Source organism: Ranitomeya variabilis, chromosome 2 (assembly GCF_051348905.1).
Source record: "Ranitomeya variabilis isolate aRanVar5 chromosome 2, aRanVar5.hap1, whole genome shotgun sequence".
Taxonomy (NCBI): Eukaryota; Metazoa; Chordata; class Amphibia; order Anura; family Dendrobatidae; genus Ranitomeya; species Ranitomeya variabilis.
The window spans coordinates 52,578,696-52,605,677 of record NC_135233.1 but is presented as its reverse complement, the minus strand read 5'-3'; the positions used below and the strand labels follow the sequence as shown (position 1 = coordinate 52,605,677).

The window sequence follows — 26,982 nt, the reverse complement described above, 5'->3', positions numbered from 1 at the left end:
CAGATAGTTCCGGAAAATGTCATGCATAAAGGACTGAAAAGCTGAAGGGGCATTAGAGAGCCCAAAAGGCATCACCAAGTACTCAAAATGACCTTCGGGCGTATTGAATGCGGTTTTCCATTCATCCCCTTGCTTAATGCGCACAAGGTTGTACGCACCACGAAGGTCTATCTTGGTAAACCACTTGGCACCTTTAATCCGGGCAAACAAGTCAGACAACAGCGGCAAAGGATACTGAAATTTGACAGTGATCTTATTTAAAAGCCGATAGTCAATACAAGGCCTCAAAGATCCGTCCTTTTTAGCCACAAAAAAGAATCCCGCACCAAGAGGGGAAGAAGACGGACGGATGTGTCCTTTCTCCAGAGACTCCTTGATATATGAACGCATAGCGGTATGTTCAGGTATCGACAGATTAAACAGTCTTCCCTTAGGAAATTTACTGCCTGGAATCAAATCTATTGCACAGTCACATTCCCTATGAGGAGGCAATGCACTGGACCTGGACTCGCTAAAGACATCCTGATAATCAGACAAATACTCCGGAACTTCCGAAGGCGTAGAAGAAGCAATAGACACAGGCAGGGAATCCTCATGAATACCACGACAGCCCCAACTAGACACTGACATAGCCTTCCAGTCAAGGACTGGATTATGGGTCTGTAACCATGGCAGCCCCAAAACGACCAAATCATGCATTTTATGTAGAACGAGAAAACGTATCACCTCGCGGTGTTCAGGAGTCATGCACATGGTAACCTGTGTCCAATACTGCGGTTTATTTTCTGCTAATGGCGTAGCATCAATACCCCTAAGAGGGATAGGATTTTCTAATGGTTCAAGAATAAAACCACAGCGCTTAGCAAATGAGAGATCCATAAGACTCAGGGCAGCACCTGAATCTACAAACGCCATGACAGGATAAGATGACAGTGAGCAAATCAAAGTTACAGACAGAATAAACTTAGGATGCAAATTACCAACGGTGACAGGACTAACAACCTTAGATATACGTTTAGAGCATGCTGAGATAACATGTGTAGAATCACCACAGTAGTAGCACAAGCCATTCCGGCGTCTATGAATTTTCCTCTCATTTCTAGTCAGGATTCTATCACATTGCATCAAATCAGGTGTCCGTTCAGACAACACCATGAGGGAATTTGCGGTTTTTCTATCACATTGCATCACATCAGGTGTCTGTTCAGACAACAACATGAGGGAATTTGCGGTTTTGCGCTCCCGCAACCGCCGGTCAATTTGAATAGCCAGGGACATGGTATCATTCAGACCTGTGGGAATGGGAAAACCCACCATAACATTCTTAATGGCCTCAGAAAGGCCATTTCTAAAATTAGCGGCCAGTGCACACTCGTTCCAATGTGTCAGCACGGACCATTTCCGAAATTTTTGGCAATACACCGCAGCCTCGTCCTGGCCCTGAGACATAGCCAGCAAGGCTTTCTCTGCCTGAATCTCAAGATTGGGTTCCTCATAAAGTAAACCGAGCGCCAGAAAAAACGCATCAATATCAGCTAATGCCGGATCTCCTGGCGCCAACGAAAAAGCCCAATCTTGAGGGTCACCCCGTAAGAATGAAATAACAATTTTTACTTGTTGAGCAGAGTCTCCAGACGAACAAGGTTTCAGGGACAAAAACAATTTACAATTATTCCTGAAATTCCTAAACTTAAATCGGTCTCCTGAAAACAGTTCAGGAATCGGAATCTTGGGTTCAGACCTAGGATTTCTGGTAACATAATCTTGTATACCCTGCACACGAGCGGCAAGCTGGTCCACACTTGTAATCAAGGTCTGGACATTCATGTCTGCAGCAAGCTTAAGCCACTCTGAGGTAAAGGGGAAAAGAAAAAAAAAAAAAAAAAATGAGAGAGGGAAAAAAAACCTCAAAATTTTCTTTCTTATAATCCCACTTCTGCAATGCATTAAACATTTAATACTGGCCTGGCATACTGTTATGACCCCAGTGGACAGGGTCTCAGAGGAACGTGAAAGTCTGCGAGATTCAAAAATCCAGCTCATAGGGCTGTGGTAACTGGGTTGACCAAATAGCTACTCCTAACGCCAACACTAGAAGTAGCCGGGGATCATGCCTACGGTGATCGCTAGATGACTCGCGCCAGCCGGAGAATCTAACTACCCCTAGGAGAAGAAAACAAAGACCTCTCTTGCCTCCAGAGAAAGGGACCCCAAAGCAAGATACAAGCCCCCCACAAATAATAACGGTGAGGTAAGAGGAAATGACAAACACAGAAATGAACCAGGTTCAGCAAAGAGAGGCCAGCTTACTAATTGCAGAATATAGCAAGATAACTTATCTGGTCAACAAAAACCCTATAAAAATCCACGCTGGAGATTCAAGAACCCCCGAACCGTCTAACGGTCCGGGGGGAGAACACCAGCCCCCTAGAGCTTCCAGCAAAGGTCAGGATACAGATTGGAACAAGCTGGACAAAAATACCAAACAAAACAAAAGCAAAAAGCAAGGAAGCAGACTTAGCTTGAAATACAGGAACCAGGATCATAGGACAAGAGCACAACAGATTAGCTCTGATTTCAACGATGCCAGGCATTGAACTGAAGGTCCAGGGAGCTTATATAGCAACGCCCCTGAACTAACGGCCCAGGTGAGGATATAGGAAAAGACAGAAGCTCCAGAGTCAAATCACTAATGACCACTAGAGGGAGCAAAAAGCAAAATCACAACACCTCCCACCGCTTGTATATAATACACATACAACGCGTATACAGCGCCCATACATGTCCCCCACAGCTTGTATATAATACACATCCAGCGTGTATACAGTGCCCATACATGTCCCCCACAGCTTGTATATAATACACGTACAGCATGCATACAGTGCCCATATATGTCCCCCACAGCTTGTATATAATACAAGTACAGTGCGTATACAGTGCCCATACATGTCCCCCACATGTTGCATATAATACACGTACAGCGCGTATACAGTGCCCATGCATGTCCCCCACAGTTTGTATATAATACAAGTACAGTGCGTATACAGTGCCCATGCATGTCCCCCACAGTTTGTATATAATACACGTACAGCGCGTATACAGTGCCCATACATGTCCCCCACAGTTTGTATATAATACACGTACAGCGCGTATACAGTGCCCATACATGTCCCCCACAGCTTGTATATAATACACATACAGCACGTATACAGTGCCCATACATGACCCCCACAGCTTGTATATAATACACATACAGCACGCATACAGTGCCCATACATGTCCCACACACAGTACTCCATGTTTTGAGTCCGCTTTATTTTACATCCTCTTTCGGCTGAACTCCAGAGATATCACCCTGCTTTTTCCTGTGTTTGCACTTGACCTGTGATGTGTATTAGGGAGCTGGCTATTTGCATTAGTTCAATAGCTAAGCCAGCCTCCTTCTCTTTGGCTGGACAACCTTTGAAATAATCCGAAATAATCTCAAAATGTTGACCTTTTGTCGGTTACATTAGTACCCAATACTAGAAAAATCCTTTTTGGTCAGAAAGTCAAGAAATTAGAGTAATCTCCATTAAAGTAATGTATTTTATGCTTTGCTTATGTAACTCATTGATTGCAGCCAGCATCACAGTGCAGTCACATCCAAAGAAACAACAAAAATAATTATATCACTATCCTTTAGAAAAGTCATCCAAATGCAACCGTCACTTGAAAGGGAAAAGCCATCTCCTTGTTTGCTAAAACACATCCTGTTTCAAAGACATGATTTATGGTTCTTGAATTGGCACAATGTTATTTCCTGCCCTAATCTGAGCATTTTGTTTCAAGTCTCTGTCCTGATTAGGAATGAACTAAATTCATGTAGTTGCATAACCGGATTTCTGCATTTGAGAATATTTGCCGTCTTCGTTCATAGAATTGTAGAATGGTAGAGTTGGAAGGGACCTCCAGGGCCATCGTGTCCAACCCCTGCTCAATGCAGGATTCACTAAACCATCTGTCCAACCTTTATTTGAAGACTTCCATTGAAGTAGAACTCACCACCTGTCATGGCTGTCTGTTCCACTTCATTGGTCACCCTCACTGTCATAATGTGACCACATTTTATGTAGCCCTACAAAAAGCTTACACATAATTATTTAAGAAATATACATGAAACACGGGCAAAAAATATTTGCTAGTACACGGTACTTATTCACCTACTGACCTGTGACTTCCCACCTGAACGGAGGCTTGAAAAGGGTCATGCAGCAACTCCTTGAACAGCCGCACTCCCAACCACCCATTGTGCCATATTCCCTTGGTGAGTGTTATCAAGGGGTGTCTCTGAAAGTGCACCCCTACCAATAATATTGACCTGGAATACATCTACCTATTATTACATGGGAATACACCTTTAACATGAATATCCAAGTAAAAAAATCCAAGTGCAATTACTCATTAGGGGTCTCTTGCACCATTCATAGTCTTACACAAGACTACATGCTGTCACGGGAGACCTAGGTAGGCAAAAGCTTACAACCCGGGCCCCTGCGATTTCCCTCAGACTAGGGAAACCCTGACTGACCCTCTCCCAGAGTTACACTGATGGTGTGCATGTCTAGGCTTCCATCCTCACCCTGTCTCCTGTTTCAACCCTAAGCTGAAACCACCACCCACCACCCAGTGAGGAGACCACACCAATACCCACAGTTAGCACAGACAAGGATAACGGAAAATATACACCATGCCGCAGTCACACAGGAATACACTATAAGTGCTCAGGGCAAAACAAATACAAATATGGGAAGGAGAAAATATGACAAAGGGAAATACACCACCAGATACGAAACTCTTTCTCCTAGACCACCACTCCAGACCGAGATAACCAAGCACAAGACAGAAGCTATAATCGGCGACGCCCAATGTTCAGCAGAACTATTTAAAGGCAGTGGGCGTGACCCAGCTTCCAATCCGAGTACTAGCAAAATTAACCCCGGACCAGCTAGATAGAATCTAGCCGACGCCACTGAGCGCATAGTGGACAAAAGCGGAATTACCGCTGTCTGTCGAACACCCTAGTGTGAACAGCGTCCGACATGACACATGCTTCGTCCTACGGCAGTGAACCAGTGTATGGCCATTGGGAATGTCCTGATATGGGAAAAGTGCTTCATTGTCTTCTGGTCATGTGCCAGACCTGATTTGGTGAAGACTGTGGATAATGAAAGAGTCAGAATTCATGTCAATCAAGACAAGATGGTTTTGGTACAGATGAAAACACCAGACACTTCCAAGGCTACCCACAGAGAATATGTAGCATGTAAATCTCAGAAATGGATCACTGCAGACAATCTCAAAAGACGTAGGTCAACCCCATAAATTATCTATATCGATATAACAAACACCTGGACAGATCACACAACTCGTATAGCAATATCACGGAGGTCAGTTTCAATAAATGGTGGTTCAGAGTCCGCGCTTCCCAAGTTCAGGGATACGATTACACAAGAAGGTGATCATTGTGATTTGGTCCTGATGAAGAGGTTTGAAAACCCTGAAACGTCTTGACAAAATACACTGCATTCATGCTTCACCTTCGTGTGAGGTGGTACAGTATCTATGAACCTTGGGCAGCGCGGACTTTGAACCACCATATTCCTCATTTATTGCAACGTATCTCCTTGGTGGTCCCTCTACAGTCTTTAGGTGCCTCTATAGGAGTTGTGACTGTTACAACCCCATTAGTTGAGCGTGCCTATAATATTTTACTCCCCTTGGTTACCAGATAAGACCCTATTTGCACTTTTTGTCTCCCCAGTTTTACCGTTTGATTTACCGAGGTGAGTTTAGCAGTTATAAATATGAAATTATTAACTAAGTACCAAACTCTTGTGATATAGATAGAAAAGTCTTCTGGGCAGAGTATTACGCCAGTGGACACTTTAGCCCTCATTTACATACTTTTCAGGGCACTGAAAAACTTCTTGTGAGTTATGTTGGAACAAGCAAGTATACCTTTAAAACGGTCTTTACAGGACCAAAATGTTGTAGTGGAACCAATTTCGGGGGATAAAACATGATGTTTTACACAGTTGGTGGATGGTCACCACCAAGGAAAACCTACAAAAACAAACGTCCCAATATTGTTGACTGAGGTTCCCTGAGTCACTAGGGAAAATGATTCTGAGGTCCACCCTCATTCTTTACAGGATAGGCACATGTCCACTTATAATTGGATTTTTGCTTTTTTGTTATCATTGTACACACCAAACACATTAATATGATTTAACTAGTTATGTGTGGATCATCTGATAAGAAATAAACTCTAGGGACAAGTGATTGGCTTCAAAGTCACCTGCAAATGAGGTTGTCTTTGGCAGGACAGTTGGACATATTATTGTGGTCGTCCCAGAATCCTCTGGTATTCTGGTTGGCTAGACCCAATGTCTTCCAAAACAATTGTTCAATGTTTGCAGTATGTCATTAATAAATTTTAAAAAAAAGTCCAAGTAAGATGTTCTCCATACCGCTAAAATAAATAATTCTGTAGATAATTGAGAAGAGAGGAGAAGAAATATCTATTCGTCTCCTCCTTGCTCCCGAAATCTTTGTGATCCTCTTATTAACTGCCATTATGAAGGGGTGTAGAGTAATTTATATAGTGGGTCCATTGAACCCTTCAAACCCTTCACTCACTTTTCCAAGTTTCACGTTACTCGTATGTTCGAATTTAAGGGAAGAGATGAATTTCCAGTCGAATTGGATGGCTTATGGGGAACTTAGACTTGGTTAGGTTTGTTTTACTTTAATTTATCTTTATTTTTTTAATTTATTTTTGTTGTTTGTATTTTGTTTTTGATAGAACAAGGAAGAGTTTCCCTCTCCGTTTCCCTCTTTTCTAGGGGCTCCATGGCCTTTTGCACACCTTGGCATGGTGGCACCTCTCACTGGACACGTACAGTATATAGACTGGCATCTTATAGTACCGGATGTATTGCTTTAACAATAATTTTGCAGTGATGCAAAGCCTTAACTAATAGGTAGAAGCATAATATTTAACTTAGATGAACCTGAGTACACACAAAACGCCTGAGGGAGAATGACATCACCAACTGCTTATTGACATTTTTGAAGCATTCAACCATCAAGGCTTGATCCGACTCGAAGCCTCCTTATGCCATTGGTTCCTTCTTTCATCTTTTATTTTTTATTCAATAAATGATTTCACTTAGACGGATTAAGAACACACACAGAAGGTCCTTTACATTCATAGTTCACTGCCGATTGTACCAAAGGCCAGTTTATTTTTAATTTTTTTTGTTTTCTTTGAGTATTTTGCTGTTGAAACTGTAAACGTGCAGGATAAAGTATCACGTGGGACCAAGTGCGATAAGAGGTTCAAATGACCAGCATAGACTCTAAAGATTGCATGACCTCCATGGTGGAGAACATGTTCTCAAGTGTACGTACCAGGCTTTACTCCCTTATAGGTGTCTTATGGTAAGATGTAGATAACCCCCTGCTTATAGTAGCCAAACATAGAACCCCAAATTTTGGAGACCAGCTTATGAGTGCCTGGATCTTAAGGCCCTCACATACATCAGCCTAATGTCGTCTGGACCCTCAGATATCAGGAGGCTCAACTGAAAGCCTCCTCCAGCTGTTAGTGATTCGTCAAAAGGTGGGGAGAGTGAAGCCACCACTGATTAGCCACAGGGATCGCATGACATAACAATGTCAAGCAATCCGCGGGACAACCAGTGATGACATCGGGGACGTGAATTTGTTAATATTTTACAAGGGGCAAAAATAGGGGTTCGGAAGGGATTTTCCAAGTAGTGAACAGCCCCTTTAAGCCACATATAGGCATCATGCAATAATATACTAGATTTGATAATTTGTATTTGGTAAGCCAAGTTGTTTTGTAACAAAACTTAGACTTTAATGGAGTGTAAAATGTCATTGAAATGTATGTCTAATTGTAGCAGAGACCTATAATTATAACCTAATCCATAATAACTGTTAAACACTAAAAGCTATTGACACCGTTAACACGGAAAAAAATAGTTAAATATGTGAGTGGTTATTTTTAGGTATTAACCTTGCATTAAGTTTCAGCCTGGTATTTTCATTTCTTCATTCATTCTCAACCCCCTGATATGTAGTTCACAGCTTATTCCCAGTTCAGATTTTTTTTCTTGTTGGAGTGTCTCTCACAGTAATACAGGCTGGATGTGAGGTCTGCATGTATCGAAGCTGCTGCTGTCTTCACTTGCTTTCATGAATCAACACAGCTTCTATCCTGCACTTATTTACTCCTAATGTTCTTTTTTTTTCCTGTGTATATCTTATTTTTTGTGACTTCTGCGATATGTTCTTCATCTCCACTGCAGATCTGTAATCTCTAATACTGGGAGCAGGCAGGATAAAGCAGAGAGCTATCACAACCAGGGTCAGGAGGTTAAGACTTTGTAGAAGCTCTGAAGTAGCAAAATAGTAGAAATTTTTTTTAATGAAGTCTATTTAAAAAGTGGATTAAAGTGGGTATACAGTTTTGGGAAACCCTTGTATCCAGGATGCTATAAAAACAAACTGCGCTTTACTCACCCTCCCAGGGTCCAGGGCTGCGTCTCCGCTGCTGCTTCCGGATTCTGCAGCGCTGACATGACGCCATCACCACTGCAGCTAATAACTTTGCTTACAGCATCTTGTGCCATCAACTTTAATAGCTCAGTTTTTGGTTGCATTGCTCTTGACGTAATGTTAATGCTCTTGACAATATTCGGCACCAGGACTGGACCCAGGGAGGGGGAGAAATGCTTGGTTTATTTTTCTTTAAACAAGGTGCATCTGGGGGACATGGATTTTCTCACAACGAGAAAAAAAACTATACCTTTGCATTTAGCAAGCAAGTGTATAATAATAATCATAATAATAATAATAATAATAAATAAATCTTCAGCTGTTAAATATTTACTAAAACTTATTAAACTTGGATATAAGTTAGAATTTGCAAGTTTGCTTTTTCCGATGTGGCATGTCCCTTTTTAGAAAAGTTCAAAGATTAAATAATGATGAAAAATAATAAAAAAAATTGTCATTACTTACCCTTTGATCCTTCCACTGTTGCATCTGTCTTGTGGTTCTTTTTGGTTCTGCAGTGATAACAACCCATCTATCAATTTCAGAGCCAGCACATGATTTAAGGGGAAAGTATTGTTTATTCCTTTGTTTTTTGATATTCCTGTATTGTCTGTTTCTGCCGCTTGAATTTTCTTCTTTGAAATGATCATTGGTTTGGGTTATTCATAGGAGGGTCATGAGCCAGAAAGCGTAATGTTATTTAAAGAGGACTTGTCATTTTACATAAATATGTAATTAATTTGACAGGTCTGAATGCCACTGTTCTCCCGAATCTGGCAATGTTTTTATTTTGTTCCTGCGCCTCTCCATTCCTGAGATATGGCCCCTTTTCCATCTATGTAAATTATTCAAGGGGGCGTGGTCTTTATGATGACTCCCTTAGAGGACTACAACCCCTTGGGTACGAAAACTACATTTACATACAGGGAAGAGGGAGTCATTTCTCAGGAGTGGAGGGGTGTAGGGACAAAAGGAAAAAAACGCCAAATTAAGGAGAACAGTGCCATTTACACCAGGTAAAAAAAACAACATATTTATGGCAAGGTAATGGCCCCCTTTAATCAATCTTAGTCTAGTAGTCTAGAAAATATAACCTAACTCTGTGTATTAAAGCTGTATTCTCAGCTTTTTGGCGCTTTTTGATTGGTGGTAGTTCGTTCCTGAGGGCCCAGTGATCATTAAGTGACGGCATATCCTAGCAATATGCCATTACTTTGTAAGATGATAATACCCATTTATTCTCAACATCAACTTCAAGCCATTATGGCCGTAGATTAACAATTAGGAACGGACATGTCATCAGAATGCATAATTCCACCTGCTGTAGAGGTGGTGCTGGCCCTCTTACCTCTCGGGTTCCTGTGCACAGGTTGCACCAGTGGTATGCCCACCTCTGATTACTATGTAATATGTGGTACCAGGAAGCTCCCTTCACAAATAAATGGCTTATATTTGGTGGGGTCCAATAAGGCTGTCCTCCATGCTCCAGATACAGTAGTTTTAGATATAGGAAAAAGCTGACTGCACTAAAATGACATTTTAAAATAAAATATGATTGCCCCTGAGAAATGCTATGTTAGCGGTAGAGGACTTGGCTACATAGCAATGAAAGCTGCTCCAGTTGATGGCTGAAATCGAAAATTCATATGGATGCATCTCTATATATTAAAAGGCAAAGGAAGTTTTAACACGCGGAGGTCAGTGTGCTCCATGGTACTGATATATTCCATGTGATTAGGAATTTAGCAAACTTAAACGGCAATGCACTGGATGTCCAGTAGGAGGCACTGTGATGGCTTATGCTATAGTCTCCTTATAATAAACTAGTTTTTGTATTCTGGCGTCACCAAAACATTGCATTTGCTAGAAAAAAAAATCACTATCTAGTAGCTGAAAGTGTGAGGTTGAGGAAATGCCATACATGGCCGCTGTACGGTAATGGCAAATGAGTAAAGGGAGCAATTCCAATAAAGACCTTCCCTAGAGTTGCACTTTCAGGCTATGTGCATTCAGAGATTTTTTTTAGCCTTTGAAAGATTAAAGTAAATGGAAACTGCTTTTTCGGAAATGCCCCTTCATTGTAAGTGGTTGGGGTTGAAGTTTTTCTTTTATTATTACTATTATTCTGAAGCATTTTGGAAGAGGTTTTTTTTCTGGAAGCGTTTTATAGAGTTTTAATTGGACAGTGCCTAGTTTGGAGCAGATTCCATCAGGAGCTAATTCAAAGAAGTGACCTCCACTTTCTATTCTCCCTCCAGGTTGTTTTTTTTTTTTTTTTCAAAACCCGAAAGCAAAAAAAAAAAAATTAATTAAAACACTTAACATATGATGAGCAAAGTGATTTTACAATAGAAATATGAAAAGTTTTTCAAGTATTCTTAAAGAATTTTTTCAGGCTTTTTTTTTTTTTTTTTAATTTAGGGATCCTCTCAAAATTAAAAAAAAAAAAAACCCGTGTGCACATAGCCTTAAGAGCATTGCATCTTACGATGCAAAGCCTATTCAACTTCTTGACAGTTTTACCTGTTTTGGGGGAGTCTTGGTGACAAATGGTCAAAGAGCAGGATGAGGCCAAGTTCACACGTTCAGTATTTGGTCAGTATTTTACATTATTATTTGTAATCCAAACTCTACATACATTTAAATCATATTAGAGTATGGCATACATCCCTGTATAACTAAGAGATGTGAACTAGAAATGCTGGGTGACAACCCTTTTGGGTGCAGAAATAGTTGATGTACAGTTTTTCGTAGCCAGCGTTCCCAGAACCCTTTATATGTAGATCATTTTTGCTGTATTTTTTAATTTGGATACAGGATATGAGAAATGGAGGCATTTTGGGCTGGAGTTTGTGTAATTAGGCACATCGACAAGTCTCTTAGTAGGAAATGAACTATGGCGGCAGGTGTCCCTTTCACCGGCTCCTCGGCAGTGGCTGATACTGTAACACTGTGCTCTGCTAAAGACCCGGCTTTGAGCCGATCACACAAAAAAGCCAATGTGTTCTGTCTCATCATTTCTGCATTTACTCGGGCACAAAAGGTCAAATCATTAACCAGCTTCCGACTTGCCAAGAATTAGGACCCTTAAGTGTTCAGACATAGCTAATCTTAAAGCCTCGTGTGTATGGAAGATGACACCGGGTTACGGCATTTACTGTGTCACATAAATCTTTTTGTTTCATGACATGTTACTCACCCCTGATGATGGGGCTACAAGACACAGTCACGGACCGGCCCATCGGGGAACAGGTCAATCTCCCGGTGGGCCCCTGAGCAGGAGTAAGTCACTTGCATCATCTTATCATTCACCTAAAAAAGTACCTAGCTTATTATTATATAGAAACAGGTAAAATTATGAAAGAGGGAAATGTAATATTTGCACATAGCTAAGCATTGGGTCCCCAGAGTCAATGTTATTGGTGGACCCTTGCCACCCCAGTCCGACGATGACTAGACATTTTGTAAGACGCAATAATACAGGCAGTTTTGCTGCCTAGATGTGAAATGTGCAAGCGAAATGTATTTCTAGTTGTTATACCTCTCCAACACAACCATCCAAGATAGCATTGAAAAGTGGCTTCTAGACAGGGGTGCTTCTCAAGGAAGATAACCGGTATGGAATAACTAAAAAATAGGAATATTCCCTGTACCTTCTTCTGTTTTCACTTAGGAATATGTAATTTAAAGGGACTCTGTCAGCACAAAATGACTGTTCAAACCAAGCACAGGAGCTCCGTGCAGCCTTGGCGTGGCCAAACAGGTCATTGAACCTTCTCTCCTACTTGTTTTCCAACTATCTCCTCCCTTCCCTGGCTCATATAAAGCCAGAGCTGTCAATCAAGGAAGAGAGGGGTGTAAGCAAAAGGAAAATAGGTGGGAACGTGCACAGAACACATGTCATGGGTGCACGGAGCTTGGTTTGAACCGTCATTTTGTGCTCCAGAACTCTGTAGGATCTCTCTTGACATGCCTGTTTCATTAGATCCTTAAAGAGCGCCTTTTCTTACACCTCTTGCATTATCCCAGTTCTCTGTTATTCGTCTTAAAAAATGTATGAGTTGATTTGCAATCTGGGTTTCTACTGTTACTTTTGGTAATAGGTTGTAAAGACAAATCCAAGTGAGAAGGGGATTATAATACCCCGTTATCAATGTATATATACCGTACATTTCCAGGAAGAATAAAAGAGGAATGTTACAAAACAGAATTCTATAAATATATATATATTATCCAGAATTGTTATTTTATGGGAAATACAATCAGACAATTGAGGTCAGACAATGGGTCCTTCCTTAATTACACTGAATTATAGAGGGATACAATGTGTTAGACTCTACAGCAAGTGAATTCTACTCTTAATAACAACAATAAAATAACGCGAAGAACTATATTTTATACTCTTATTCTTTATGAGTGAGTATTTCATAGCTGAATGTAAAACGTTGTTAATATTCCTTTTCCAGGGATCTTAAACTGGACAATATACTTCTGGACGCAGAAGGACACTGTAAACTGGCGGACTTTGGGATGTGCAAAGAGGGCATTCTGAATGGCGTAACTACAACGACCTTCTGCGGTACGCCAGACTACATCGCTCCCGAGGTAGGTACTGATCACATGAAAACGAGAGAATTAATAAAGGCTATTCGCAAAGGCGTTCATCCTGCTTTGTCTTTTGGAATTTTAAATATAACCTAGTGGTTCCATCGGTATTACACAGGTATTGCTCCCCGGAGCATTGCTTGAAACTGTGACACGTCCCATGGCTCCTTGATGAATTTGCAAGTTGCTGGACGGGCTCACTGCTCACTAGTGCATCGTCTTGGTGATTGTCTTAACACATTAATTCTAGAGCCGATGGCATATATCATGCTACAGCACACTTTTCCTTAGGGCTCCAATCACCTTGTAGAGGCCAAAACTGTGTCCTTTTGACCAACATCCAGCAGCCAGCTTATAGACATTGGTGGTTTTTTTTACAGTATAGAATAATCTAGTGGAATATGCTGCTCTATGTAAAGGTGTACAGTAATGACAAATCATGTGCTTTATTTTTAATGGGAACCTATAAGCCTCATATCTCACTGTATGCCGATGTAGCAGCCTTCTGTCAGAAGTATACGTCGGGTGCTTCTCTTGATGTATACCTCCTACAATATATGGAGAAAAGTATTGGGACACACGTCTTAATCATTCAATTCAGGTATTTCCTTCAACTCCCCGGTGTATAACACCTCATCCCCCAGTGAATAACATCCAGCCACTCGCCCCCTGGTCCATAACCTTCAGGCCTTCTCACCCAGTGTATAACTGACCCCTCACTGCCAGTGTATAACATCCTGCCCCTCGCCCCCAGCGAATAACATCCATCCCCGGTGTATAACATCCGGCCACTCGTCCCCTGGTGTATAACATTCAGCCCCACAGCCCCGGTGTATAACATCCAGCCCCTCGTCCCCAGTGACAAACATCTGGCCCAGATGTATAACATCCGGCCACTCGCCCCCTGGTGTATGACATTCGGACCCTCACCCCAGGTGTATAACATCTACCCCCTTTCCAAAGTGTATAACATCCTGCCCCTTGTCCCCAGAGTATAACATACGGCCCTTCACACCCAGTGTATAACATTTGGCCCCCCCCCCCCCTGTAAATAGCATATGGCCCCTTGCCCCCGGTGTATAACCTCTACCACCCTCCATATTCTCTGCCTTTACTAACATGTGACAGACTGGCTGGTGGTGCAGAGCTCACTGATACCAGCGCTGTCCTCTAATACGAGACACCAGTGTAACACGTCATTTTTTCTTTCCTAAATATTCACCATCACCTGTGAGTGATATTACTGAAAAGTGGAAGGAACAACAGCAACTCAGTCATGGAGTGGAGACCACATAATGTTACAGAGTGAATTCACTGATAGCTGAGGAGCAGAGGGCAGAAAATTCACCACCAGCCTGTTGACTTCATAACTGTAGAGTCCACACGGCCTCTGATATTAACGTCAGCACAAAAACTGTGTTCCACTATGAGCTTCATGGCATGGGTATCAATGGTCGGGCAGCTTCATGCATGGTTGGCCTTGGCCTGTTATTCCCAGTGAAGGTAAATCTTAATGCTTCAGCACAACACATTTTGGACAATAGTAGCTTTCAACTTTCTAGAAACGGTTTGGGGAAGGCCTTTTTCTGTTCTTCATGATTTTACGCAGTGCACAAAGCAAGGTCCTTAAAGACATGGTTGGGTGAATTACCGTATATACTCGAGTATAAGCCGACCCGAGTATAAGCCGACCCCCCTAATTTTGCCACAAAAAACTGGGAAAACTTATTGACTCGAGTATAAGCCTAGGGTGGAAAATGCAGCAGGTACCGGTGAATTTCAAAATTAAAAATAGATACTCCATACCATTCATTATGGCCCCATAGATGCTCCACATAAAGCTGTGCCACATATAATGCTCTGCACCGTTCATTATGGCCCCATAGATGCTCCACATAAACCTGTGCCATATATAATGCTCTGCACCATTGCCCCATAGATACTCCACATAAAGCTGTGCCATATATACAATGCTCTGCACCGTTGCCCCATAGCTGTGCCATATATATAATGCTCTGCACCGTTGCCCCATAGCTGTGCCATATATATAATGCTCTGCACCATTGCCCCATAGCTGTGCCATATATATAATGCTCTGCACCGTTGCCCCATAGCTGTGCCATATAGTGCTCTGCACCGTCCATTATTGCCCCATAGCTGCTGCTGCTGCTGCTGCAATAAAAAAAAAAACATACTCACCTGTCTTGCTTGCAGCTCCTCGGCGCCATCTTCCCGGCGTCTCTCCGCACTGACTGATCAGGCAGAGGGCGGCGCGCACACTATATGCGTCATCGCGCCCTCTGCCTGAACAGTCAGAGCGGAGAGACGCCGGGAAGATGGCGCGACGCCCGGCGTGTGGAACGAGGACAGGTGAATATGACATACTTACCTGCTCCCGGCGTCCCGCTCCTTCCCCCGGACAGCTGGTCTTCGGTGCCGCAGCCTCTTCCTCTATGAGCGGTCACCGGCACCGCTTCATTAGAGAAATGAATAGGCGGCTCCGCCCCTATGGGAGGTGGAGCAGCCTATTCATTTCTCTAATGAGCGGTCCCACGTGACCGCTCAGGGGAAGAGGCTGCGGCACCGAAGACAGTGTGACAGGCAGGGGGAGCGCCAGGATCGCCGGGACTAGGTGAGTATATGACAGTGCTCACCCGCCGACCCCACCACCGATCATGACTCGAGTATAAGCCGAGAGGGGCACTTTCAGCCCAAAAATTTGGGCTGAAAATCTCGGCTTATACTTGAGTATATACGGTAGTGTGGAAGAACATGACCAGCCGCACAGAGCCCTGACCTCAACCTTAGGCTACGTTCACATTTGCGTTGTGCGCCGCAGCGTCGGCGCCGCAACGCACAACGCAAATAAAAACGCAGCAAAACGCATGCACAACGCTGCGTTTTGCGCCGCATGCGTCGTTTTTTTCATTGAATTTGGACGCAGCAAAAATGCAACTTGCTGCGTCCTCTGCGCCCGGACGCGGGCGCCGCAGCGACGCATGCGGCGCAAAACGCAAGTGCGCCGCATGTCCATGCGCCCCCATGTTAAATATAGGGGCGCATGACGCATGCGGCGCCGCTGCGGCGCCCGACGCTGCGGCGAGGACCGCAAATGTGAACGTAGCCTTATTGAGCAGCTTTGCAATGAACTAGAAAGGAGATTGTGAGCCCGGCCTCACCTCCAACATCAGTATCTGACCTCACAAATGCTTTTTTGGATGAGGTGGCAAAAATTCCAAAATCTTGTAGAAAACCTTCCCAGAAGAATAAAAGCTGTTTTATATGCAAAGTAGTCTACTCCATGTTATTAATGAATGTGGAATGGGAGGTCATAAAAGCTCCTGTAGGTGTAATGTGTAAGTGTCCCAATACGTGTGTTCATATAGTGCATGTAGGCACCCACGTACGTGATGTGAGCCTTAGTCCATTACTGTGGCCTAATATATCGGAGGGAACCTGTTAGGTTGGATAATGTTATTAACTTGCAGACATAGGGTTAATCTTCAGCTCACAACACTGTTGGAGTCCACTGATCAAAACTGCTAAGAAACAGTCGGAAGGGTTCTGTTTATCTTTGAGATGTAGAAAATATTTGGGTCTGTCACCATTCTGCTCAAGTTTGTTGATAAATTGAACCTTTCAACCCCTTCTTATGAGCAATCATTGGATACCCATCAATTCACAACATATTAAAACTTTTTGTAAAAGTTTTGTTATGCATTGAAAATGTCCAGTATTTTGATTGAAGGTCTGCAACCATTATCTACGTTGGTGTGAGCAGGCCACATGAGGTCTTCTGCATTAACCATTTTGCATTGCCTTTGCCACCACTTCCGAACTTATGTAGAGATGTTTAAGTATCTCATCTGAAAGTTGTCATGTTAATATGCTTGTTCCAGATATTACAGGAATTAGAATATGGGCCCTCAGTGGACTGGTGGGCACTAGGCGTCTTGATGTATGAGATGATGGCTGGTCAACCACCTTTCGAGGCCGACAATGAAGATGACCTCTTCGAATCCATCCTGCACGATGATGTTCTATACCCTGTGTGGCTCAGTAAGGAAGCTGTAAGCATATTGAAAGCTGTAAGTCTTGAATTACAATTTTTTTTTTTGTATTATTACTTTTTTTTTCTTTCCAAAAAACTGAAATTGACTAATAGAGAACAGTCACCCTCTGGGAGTTCACATGCAGTTCATAGTGGCACTGGTTGGATAATGGAGCCTGGGATAAATTACACTCCTTGTGGGAAAAGAACATAATGTTTGTGTATGAAGTATAAACCAGAGGACTGAAGACTTGTACTAACTAAACAAGGAAAGTCTGCAGAGTAGATATGCGTTAAAACCTACAAGAGAAAAAGTAAGCAAAAACCCTGATGTAGCTAAGTAAAAAAGCAAAAGTGCATTTAAATAACACAGAGTTTTTAGTAATACTGTTTTTTGATAAAAAAAAATAGCCCAAAAGCCATCCCACCGCGTCAAGGTAACACTGATCGGGACTGTCCTACACTGTCTAATATTAAAACCTTACCATGTGTCAATGTTGACCTCAGTGTGAATAAGGGCAGAGAAAAGGACTGGGCCCAACCAGTGAAAAACCAGACTGGGGAAAACTTACATACAATATATATATATATATATATATATATATATATATATATATATATATATATATATATATATATATACAATCTCTAGCTCAGAAACAGGGAGGCCACACCCCGGCTTGCAGAGAATGCAACAATACAAAGAAAAAAACACAAAAATTGAGCTTAACTTGAGTTGGTACACATGCAGAGGTTAAACGCATGTTCACATTGGCCACAAAACATGTAGGCTATGTGCACACGTCAGGATTATTTGCAGAAATTTCCTAAACAAAACTGGACTTTTTCCGCAGAAAATCCACATGCGTTTTTTGCGCGTTTTTCTCGCTTTTTTTTACGTGCAGATTTTTCGCATTTTTTTCCGGAGCTTCCCAATGCATGTAAATAGCGGGAAATCCGTGAAAAAATCTGCAAAATTAATGAACATGCTGCATTTTTTACCGCGATGCATTTTTTTCACAGAAAAAAACCCGCAACATGTGCACAAAAATTGCAGATTGCTTAATGGATGTGTTTTTTTTTGTGGTTTTATCGCGTTTTTGTAGCGAAAAATCCGGAACGTGTGCACAGCCTAAAACCTACAAGAGAAAAAGTAAGCAAAAACCCTGATGTAACTAAGTAAAAAAGCAAAAGTGCATTTAAATAACACAAGAGTTTTTAGTAATACTGGTGTTTGATAAAAAAATAGCACAAAAGCCATCCCACCGATATGCGCTACGGTATCTGCCTGATGCTTTACAGTTCGTGGTGCCCCGTCCCTGTGCCCGGCCGCTGGACTGAAGTACAGACAATGGGTTAAAATAAATAAATTATATTCATTGTACAGAGTATAATTTTATAATATGTTATAGTCCCTAGAAATGTGCAATGTGAAAAAAATGTTCTCCAACCTAGCAAGCCAACTTCTTGTAGACGTCTGTGAAGAAGCAGAAAACATAACCAGAAACTCCTGGGCAAAAAAACCACAAAATCTATAGCCATCCCCTGCCTACCTTGTGTCATTTATAATACTGGGGTCTTTTCATATGATCTTAACTCCCTTGCATGGACCAAGTTTAGGAGCTGATCCCACTCAATACACTGCAGGTGGCAGCTGTGTTATACCGCCTGCACCAGCCTCTAATAATAATACACAAAGAAGGACCGGTATAAAGTGCCAGTATGCACCAAATAAATATTTTATTTTGAATTTACATATAATATAACCAAAAAACAACAAATACCTGCAAGGTTGCTACTAAGAAGCAGAGACTGCCACAATAAGTTATAGGTAATAAACATATTACCACACCTGTGCCTACTTTAATATACCCATACATATAACTCAGTATACTCAATTATACTACATAGTGTAGGGGTAAAAAGAAACCCTGTCTAAATACCTCTAAGTAATGTGCTGGGTAAAAATGAAGATAAGCGGCACTTACATAGATCTGGTGTGGATCCCAAATGGCGTCCCCGCCGCCCCAACGCACGTTTCGCTTCTTCGTCAGGAGGCGTGTGTTGGGGAGGGGTGAGGCAGTTTTTAAAGGACAGAAAGCCAATAGACCAAGAGAAACGTATAGATTGAAATTTTAGTCAGCTGCCGATATGCGGTGAAGTAAGAGCAACTTCCGGAACTCACTCGCGCATGCGCAGCCGACCGTGCCCGTCATTGAGACGCATAGACTTGCGGCCGTGGAACGCAAGCTAACATGGGCCGTCTTCAGACGGCGCATGCGCAAGCGTCCAAGTGGCCACTCATGCAGGCGTCAGAGAGCATATCAGATATGCTCTCTGACGCCTGCATGAGTGGCCACTTGGACGCTTGCGCATGCGCCGTCTGAAGACGGCCCATGTTAGCTTGCGTTCCACGGCCGCAAGTCTATGCGTCTCAATGACGGGCACGGTCGGCTGCGCATGCGCGAGTGAGTTCCGGAAGTTGCTCTTACTTCACCGCATATCGGCAGCTGACTAAAATTTCAATCTATACGTTTCTCTTGGTCTATTGGCTTTCTGTCCTTTAAAAACTGCCTCACCCCTCCCCAACACACGCCTCCTGACGAAGAAGCGAAACGTGCGTTGGGGCGGCGGGGACGCCATTTGGGATCCACACCAGATCTATGTAAGTGCCGCTTATCTTCATTTTTACCCAGCACATTACTTAGAGGTATTTAGACAGGGTTTCTTTTTACCCCTACACTATGTAGTATAATTGAGTATACTGAGTTATATGTATGGGTATATTAAAGTAGGCACAGGTGTGGTAATACGTTTATTACCTATAACTTATTGTGGCAGTCTCTGCTTCTTAGTAGCAACCTTGCAGGTATTTGTTGTTTTTTGGTTATATTATATGTAAATTCAAAATAAAATATTTATTTGGTGCATACTGGCACTTTATACCGGTCCTTCTTTGTGTATTATTATAAACATTTGGTTAATTGTGCCTTTTGAACTTTATATGGGTCTAGTGGTGTAACCAGCCTCTAATAGCAGCAACCGGAGCTAACTCAGATCACTGCTTTTTAACCGTTTAGATTCTGCTGTCAGTCTCTGAAGGCATCATTTAAACCGTTGCATAGAGGTTGCACACCCGTTCGGACACTCATCATTCTCCTGTGACATAATCTCAGGGTGCCAATGTGTCAAAAAATGGTATTAATGCAAGAAATATACTAATTATTGGAAGCAAAATTGTAAAAGAACTTACCAACTGTCTCTAAATGGAGATGGTGGGCTGATAGGAGTTTGTCTAGCACTCCGCTTTTTACCTCTGCGAGGAAGCAGTAATCTGAAATCACTGCATTATTGGTCGTCATATCTAGCGGTGAGATCGCAGTAGTGGCTAAAATTCGCTAGCGGGTTACAGTTAAGCCTCGTGCACACGGCCGATTTTGTCATACGTGTACACTCGTACCTATGATATTCTATGGGGCTCTTCACCTGACTGAGCGGTCCACCGAAAAAAATGACCGTTTGTGAGTTGAGGGGTTTGATCAAAAGTCTATGAGTCCGTAAAAAAAAAATCGGACCGCATGTGCATGTCGTATGTGGAGAAAGAATGTCAGCGCTGAGTACAGTTTTCATCAGGATCATCTGGACATTGACTTTTACACCCGGCTGCGGCTTCCATTTCTTTTTCCACTACTTCATCATTTATTTCTGATGTTTTTCTGAAAATTGTTAATTTGGTCAAAATCTGCATCTGTTTATTTCATGCCACATCAAATAATAGGAATGAATGAGAATAAGAAAAATACATAAATCTGTCCGGCGTTTTTTAGTTATTACTTGGCTTAATGAATGACAGAAATGACTTATTCTGTTCCTGGAAATATTTCTTTCCTGGCCATAAATCAGAACCCTCACTGGAGTAATTTCCAGCTAATGGAAGGATATTATGCCTGTTCCTTGTTATCTTATGAGTCTTTAAGAGCTATCTCTCCCGGAGTCCCCATACTCAGGAATGCTCAGCTAGGCGCTCCTGTGTTCTCTATGAGAGAGCTGCTGCCAGACCAATGTGGCAGCTGCTCTTGTCTGGGAGATGAATGTGCCACTGAAATTCAACATCTTCTGTTGGAGAGGAGTTGGAAGGCCCCGTACACATTAGACTATTGGTCGACTTTAGTCTAATGTGTCTGTTGATGCGGGCCATTGCTTAACAAGATGATAATGACCTTTTAACCTGTACATTATTAGTAGGGGTAAGATTTTCAATAGTAATGTTTAAAAAGAAAGAAAGAGTAAGAAAAAAAGAGAAAGAAAGAGTAAGAAAAAAAAAAGAAAGAAAGAGTAAGTAAAAAGACAGAAAGACAGAGAAAGAAAAAGAAAGAAGGAAACAAAAAAAGGAAAAGACAGTAAAAAAGATAGAAAGGGAGAAAGAAAACGAGAAAGAAACAGAAAAAAAATAGAAACATTTAGAAAGAGAAAAAAAAAAACAGAAAGAGAAGAAATTTAAGAAAAAGTGAGAGAAGCATGAAAAAAAGAAAAGCCTGCTTACACTGTATCATAAATCAGGAAGAAAGACAAAGGAAGGAATGAAAAAAAAATAATGAAAGAAAGTAATGCATTAATAAAATATAGAGAAGCATGCTTTTATCATAAATCATTTTTTAAATCATCCTTAAAACCTTTTAAATATTTTAGTTTTCATACCAGCCCATAGAGCATACAGAATAGACTGACGTTTCCTGCTTTATGTATTTTACTTCCTGTTTTGCTGTGTAGACTGAGGCAGAGTTTGCAGAGTCATTGTCAGGCAGAAGATTATGTGACGGCTCAATTCTACAACATACAGTTCTATATTCTCTGCCATTTACTAGTTTAGAAGTCCATGACTTACTGTGGATTGTATTAGTTAATGATTACTTTTCTGTTCATTAACTTAAAGCCTTTGATGCAGATAGAAAGCACATAAAACCTGCGGCACTCTCAGTATAGAGGTTGCAGTAGTGTGCTTTGTCCATTTAATTTGTCAGCTTCCAAGATTTAAATATAAAGTCTAAGGCCACGTTCACACTTTGCGGCGTCCCTCTGTGGGTTCTCCCGCAGCGGAATTGATAAATCTGCAGGGCAAAACCGCTGCGGTTATCCCTGCAGATTTATCGCGGTTTGTTCCGCGGTTTCCGCTGCGGGATTACTCCTATACTATTGATGCTGCATATGCCATGACATGAGTAAGACTGCCTAGTGCAGTCGAAACTCATTGACTGGGTCATGTTGACCATGTACATTTTTCTTTTGTATGCACTATAATTTCTTTTGAAAAATAAAAATAAAATGAAAATCCAATCCTGTTGAGCCGGACTCCAATTTTTTCTATTTTCCTACGTGTAAGTATGTCTCTCTTATCAATCTTTAGGAGAATGAACAGGAAATCAGGACCCCTGTTCTCATGATCAGTCGGGGTCCCAGGCCCCAAGTATAACGAATTTATATTCTGTAGATATTAATTTGTAAAAACCCTTAAGTGAGTTGTCTGAGTGCAACATATTAATGCTCTATCCACAAAATAGATAATCAATATGAGAATGGTGTGGGTCCAACACAAGTGTATTACCCAACAGCAGCTGCTAAACATTGAATGGGGTTTTGCTTTCCTGCTCCTTTCCATGTGTTTGCATCCAGGCGACCGTCAGATCAAATAGCAGCTGGTTGGTTAGGGTGCCAGGTGTCGGACCCCCATCGATCCTATGGCCAGGTCATCTGTGATGCTGAGTCATTTCTCACAGACAAGGCATGAGTTGGGATAGTCAAGAAGTCTGAGGTCAAAAGCCAGGAGGGTACGTCATAAATAGAGAGAAGAGAAAAAGGCGTAGTCAGGTAACAGTCCGAGGTCAAAATACCAGGAAGATAGCAGATCAGAAAAAATGGGTTAAAAGAACGGATGGTCAGAACGAAGTCCAAGGTCAGGCAAAGAAAGATTAACAAGCAGAACACATGGAGACATAGAGAGACAAACCACACAGAGCTGAATGTACGTCAGGCGGAAGTCTGGGACTAACAGCCCGGCTAAGTAGCAGAGCAATCACCTGGGACAATGAACACCTGGAGACAGTCAGCACCCCCCAATCTGAAATTGGATGACAGAGCTGTCAATCTAAACACCAACAGCTCAGCACTCCCCTGCACTAGACTGGACACTTAGCTGTCAAAAGTTCTGACAGCGTCATCACTCCCCTGTACCAGATTGGAAAGCTGAGCCATCAGTAACTGCATCCTAGACACTGAGGGGCGGAATCGTGACATCATCAATATGTTGTGTCCTAACAACCCTTTAGATCCCAGTGCAAAAACATCACAATTTAAAATATTTTTAAATAGTAACCAATGGAATTTATCAAGAGCTACAGTAGATATTCACACAGCTTTGTGAAAAAATAAAATATTTTCTCCATCTTATAAAGTGGTGGCTTATCACTAAATCATATAAAACTCAACTTCTCCACATCTACGAACAATCTTTAGGGCAGAACTCACATCATCCTGAATCCTCCCGCTTCCTCACATGTCCAGAGTCAGTGGATTCATCCAATGATGTTTCTATCCATTCTGCTAAGACAAATAATCAGATGGGCTGATAGTAACATCATTGGTTGAATCCACCAATTCTGGAAGTGTGAGGAAGCGGGAGGATGCTGTGGATTCTTCCCTAAAGATTGTTGATGCGGAAAAATTGTATTTTATCTGTTTTTACTGTGAAGCGTCTTGGATTGCTTAATTTAACCTTGCCTTGGCCCGATATCACTTGTGTGGCCAGGAAAATAAGTACCGTAGGCTTTATTCACACATCAGTATTTTTGATCAGTATTTCTATGCCAAAATAAGGAGCGTCTCCAAAATACAGAATAGGTGTCAGTCTTTCAATTATAGTTTTTCTCTGTATGTTCCACTCCTGGTTTTGGCATACAAACGTTAATAAAAAAAAAATCACTGACGTCTGAATGAGCCCTTCTAGTGATATATCTCTAAATCAATACTACAACCTCTCCGGATGAGAACTTCACTGATTATACTGTTATGGCAGGTCCTAGCAATATTAACACACTATAGGATGGGTATAGCCCTTTAAAGGGAAACAAGTTTTTGCTACCTCATCTGAGAGCAGCATGATGTAGGAGCAGAGACCCTGATTCCAGCAATGTATTACTTACTGTGCTGCTTGCTGCTGTTTCGATTAAAATCCCTTTATCTGTTGCAGGTCTATCAGTTCTCTGAATGCTGAGCTCTGTATAACCCCACCCACACCACTGATTGGCTGCTTCCTGTGTGCACTGTGCATAGGTACAAACCAGCCAATCAGTAGTGGGGGTGTGGTTGGACTACCTGGTAGCAGGTTACTAGTCCTCTAGTGATAATCTCCTGCTGATAAACTAGTGATTTTATAAAAAATACTGCAAGCAGCTCAGTAAGTGACACATTGCTGGAATCGGGCTGTCTTTTCTTACATTATTCTGCTCTCAGATTAGGCAGCAAAAACCTAAGGACAACTTTAAGGAAAATGAACGATTTTCCATACAAGTAAATATGACCTCTGATGAAAGAAGGGTGTGGACAGAATAACACAGCAATGATGCACAGAGCATGTAAACAGGAGGATTATTTCTGGATTTAAAGTCATTGAATATTTAGGTCTCCTGGGGTTTGGATATTCGCCAAGATACAATGTAATCTTCAGGTTTGTAGCTTGTGAAATTTCTGGTCTTTGGTAAATATAAAGTCATTTTTATCCAAACAGCTTCATTCTCTTTAATTAAGATTGGAAAGCTCTCGTTAGATCTGAGCATCGGAACATATTGTATAATAGTTGTATAATCGTGTTACTGTGTCAGTAGGGGTATACCTGGTCTTAAAAGAGGCGGAATTGGAAAAGTCTTAAAGAGGTTGTCCACTACTTTATCACTGCTGACCTATTCTTAGGATAGGTCATCAATGTCTGATCGGTTGGGGTCCGACCCCAACCACCCCGCCGGTCTGCTTTTATTGGGTTGGCGGCTGCCGCCTGGAAATACTTGTGGAGCTGGCCATCTTCTGATCCAATTGATTTGAATAGGAGGAGGATATCAGAAGACTGCCAGCTCGGCAAGTGAGCTTTTCTGACTGCCGGCCACCGGCATCGATAACGTCTGATCCTAAGGATAGGTCACCAATGCTAAAGTAGAGGACAACCTCTTTAAGTACTAATCAGATAAAGGCATTTGGTCAAATTATCTCCGACATAAATAAAAGAAAAAATAATTCAGTTCATACAATTAAACGTCCGCGAAGCCCAGAAATTCATTGTCTCCCTATTATTAATAGCCGTGGAGCTGGTCACTCTGTGATCCCAGTCACATAGGCCAGTGATGTTGTTGTGCAGCACAGGAAAGGCAGCGGAAGCTCGAAGGCGTCTGTGCAGTTTACTGGAGAATGCTAACAAGGGATTAGACTTGGAACACTTGATTTCCTTACATTGTGCGAGCAGACACTGGTCGGATTGACTTTAGCCAGAAACAAGTCATTTAAGGTGGATTTTTTATTTTTTTTTTTGCAATGCAAAATCGCATTTGTCGCAAGTAATTTTCTTACTCTTTTGCGTTGGTCCTATCATGACGTAGGAAAAAAAGGAGGCAAAAGACTTCCAGGGTCTATTGAAAAATATTTAGAATTGAGAGTCCTCAGTGGTTGATACCTTTTAATGGTACCAAGATATATTTCTTTCCTGTATCAAAATTTAGGGTCTATTGATAAATTGTCGTTTGATAAGAAACTTCATGCCTGGTCATCATTTTAGCCTAAAGGGCTTTTGATGTCCATGGAGAAATGAAAATGGGGGAAATAAAAGCCATTATTTATTATTCTGCCTAAAACAGTTATCAATACGCTCATTCATCTGATTAGCAGCCCGTGCATAAGGGCCTTAAGAACTATATTCACATCTCCCTCCATCCCCTGCTGGATCAGTTCTTCTGATTTGCTTTCTCGGCGGTCTTAGCTATACTAGGCTACAGGCTAGTATGACAGCAAGAAATGGTAGCCCTGCTTTACTGGAAGTGTCATCGCCTTTTGGGATGTGGACATTTCCTGCCAAGCAATGCTCAGGTGAAGGAAGTGGTGCTCAGCAGAATCTCAGCGTGACCTTAGCACAGTGCCACTGCCAAACTGAATGTGGTGCAGTGCAGGTTTCAATTATTTTTTTTTGTTTGTTTTTTATTTATTTTTTGGGGAATCCGTCAGCAGGGTTTTACTATGTAATCTGAGAGCAGTATAATGTAGGGACAGAGATCCTTATTACATAGCATGAGACAGCTAGTCCTCTACTGATAATCTATTGAAACTACAACAATCAGCTCAGTAAGTGACACATCGCTGGAATGAGAGTATTTGCCCCTACATCATGCTGCTCTCAGATTACATAGCAAAAAGCTGCAGATTTGCTTTAAAAACAGTGTTTGACATGTTGCATGTTTGTGTCCCATGAAAACTTATACCAGAGAGCGAGCATTGTATGTGCAAGTGAGCCTATAGAAAAATAACAACACTATGGAACAGTGCATAATTCTTATATACAGTGCATATATAATACCACAGTACCATGCCTATATACTGTAATACGGTCCTTGAGTCCATCTGCAGCACCTACGGAGAGAAGCAAAGGATTACATGTTGTGTGTCGA

At 41.8% G+C, this 26,982-nt stretch overlaps 1 protein-coding gene across 3 annotated transcripts in view; it reads left to right on the top strand.

Annotated features, from left to right (window-relative positions):
- PRKCE (protein kinase C epsilon) overlaps positions 1–26,982 on the top strand; it is a 442,590-nt gene that overhangs the window by 390,966 nt on the left and 24,642 nt on the right. For all 3 annotated transcript variants that reach the window (XM_077282410.1, XM_077282411.1, XM_077282412.1), the window contains 2 exons: positions 13,095–13,233; positions 17,133–17,321. In XM_077282410.1, the coding sequence (XP_077138525.1) occupies positions 13,095–13,233; positions 17,133–17,321 (328 nt within the window). The remainder of the gene's footprint in view (positions 1–13,094; positions 13,234–17,132; positions 17,322–26,982) is intronic.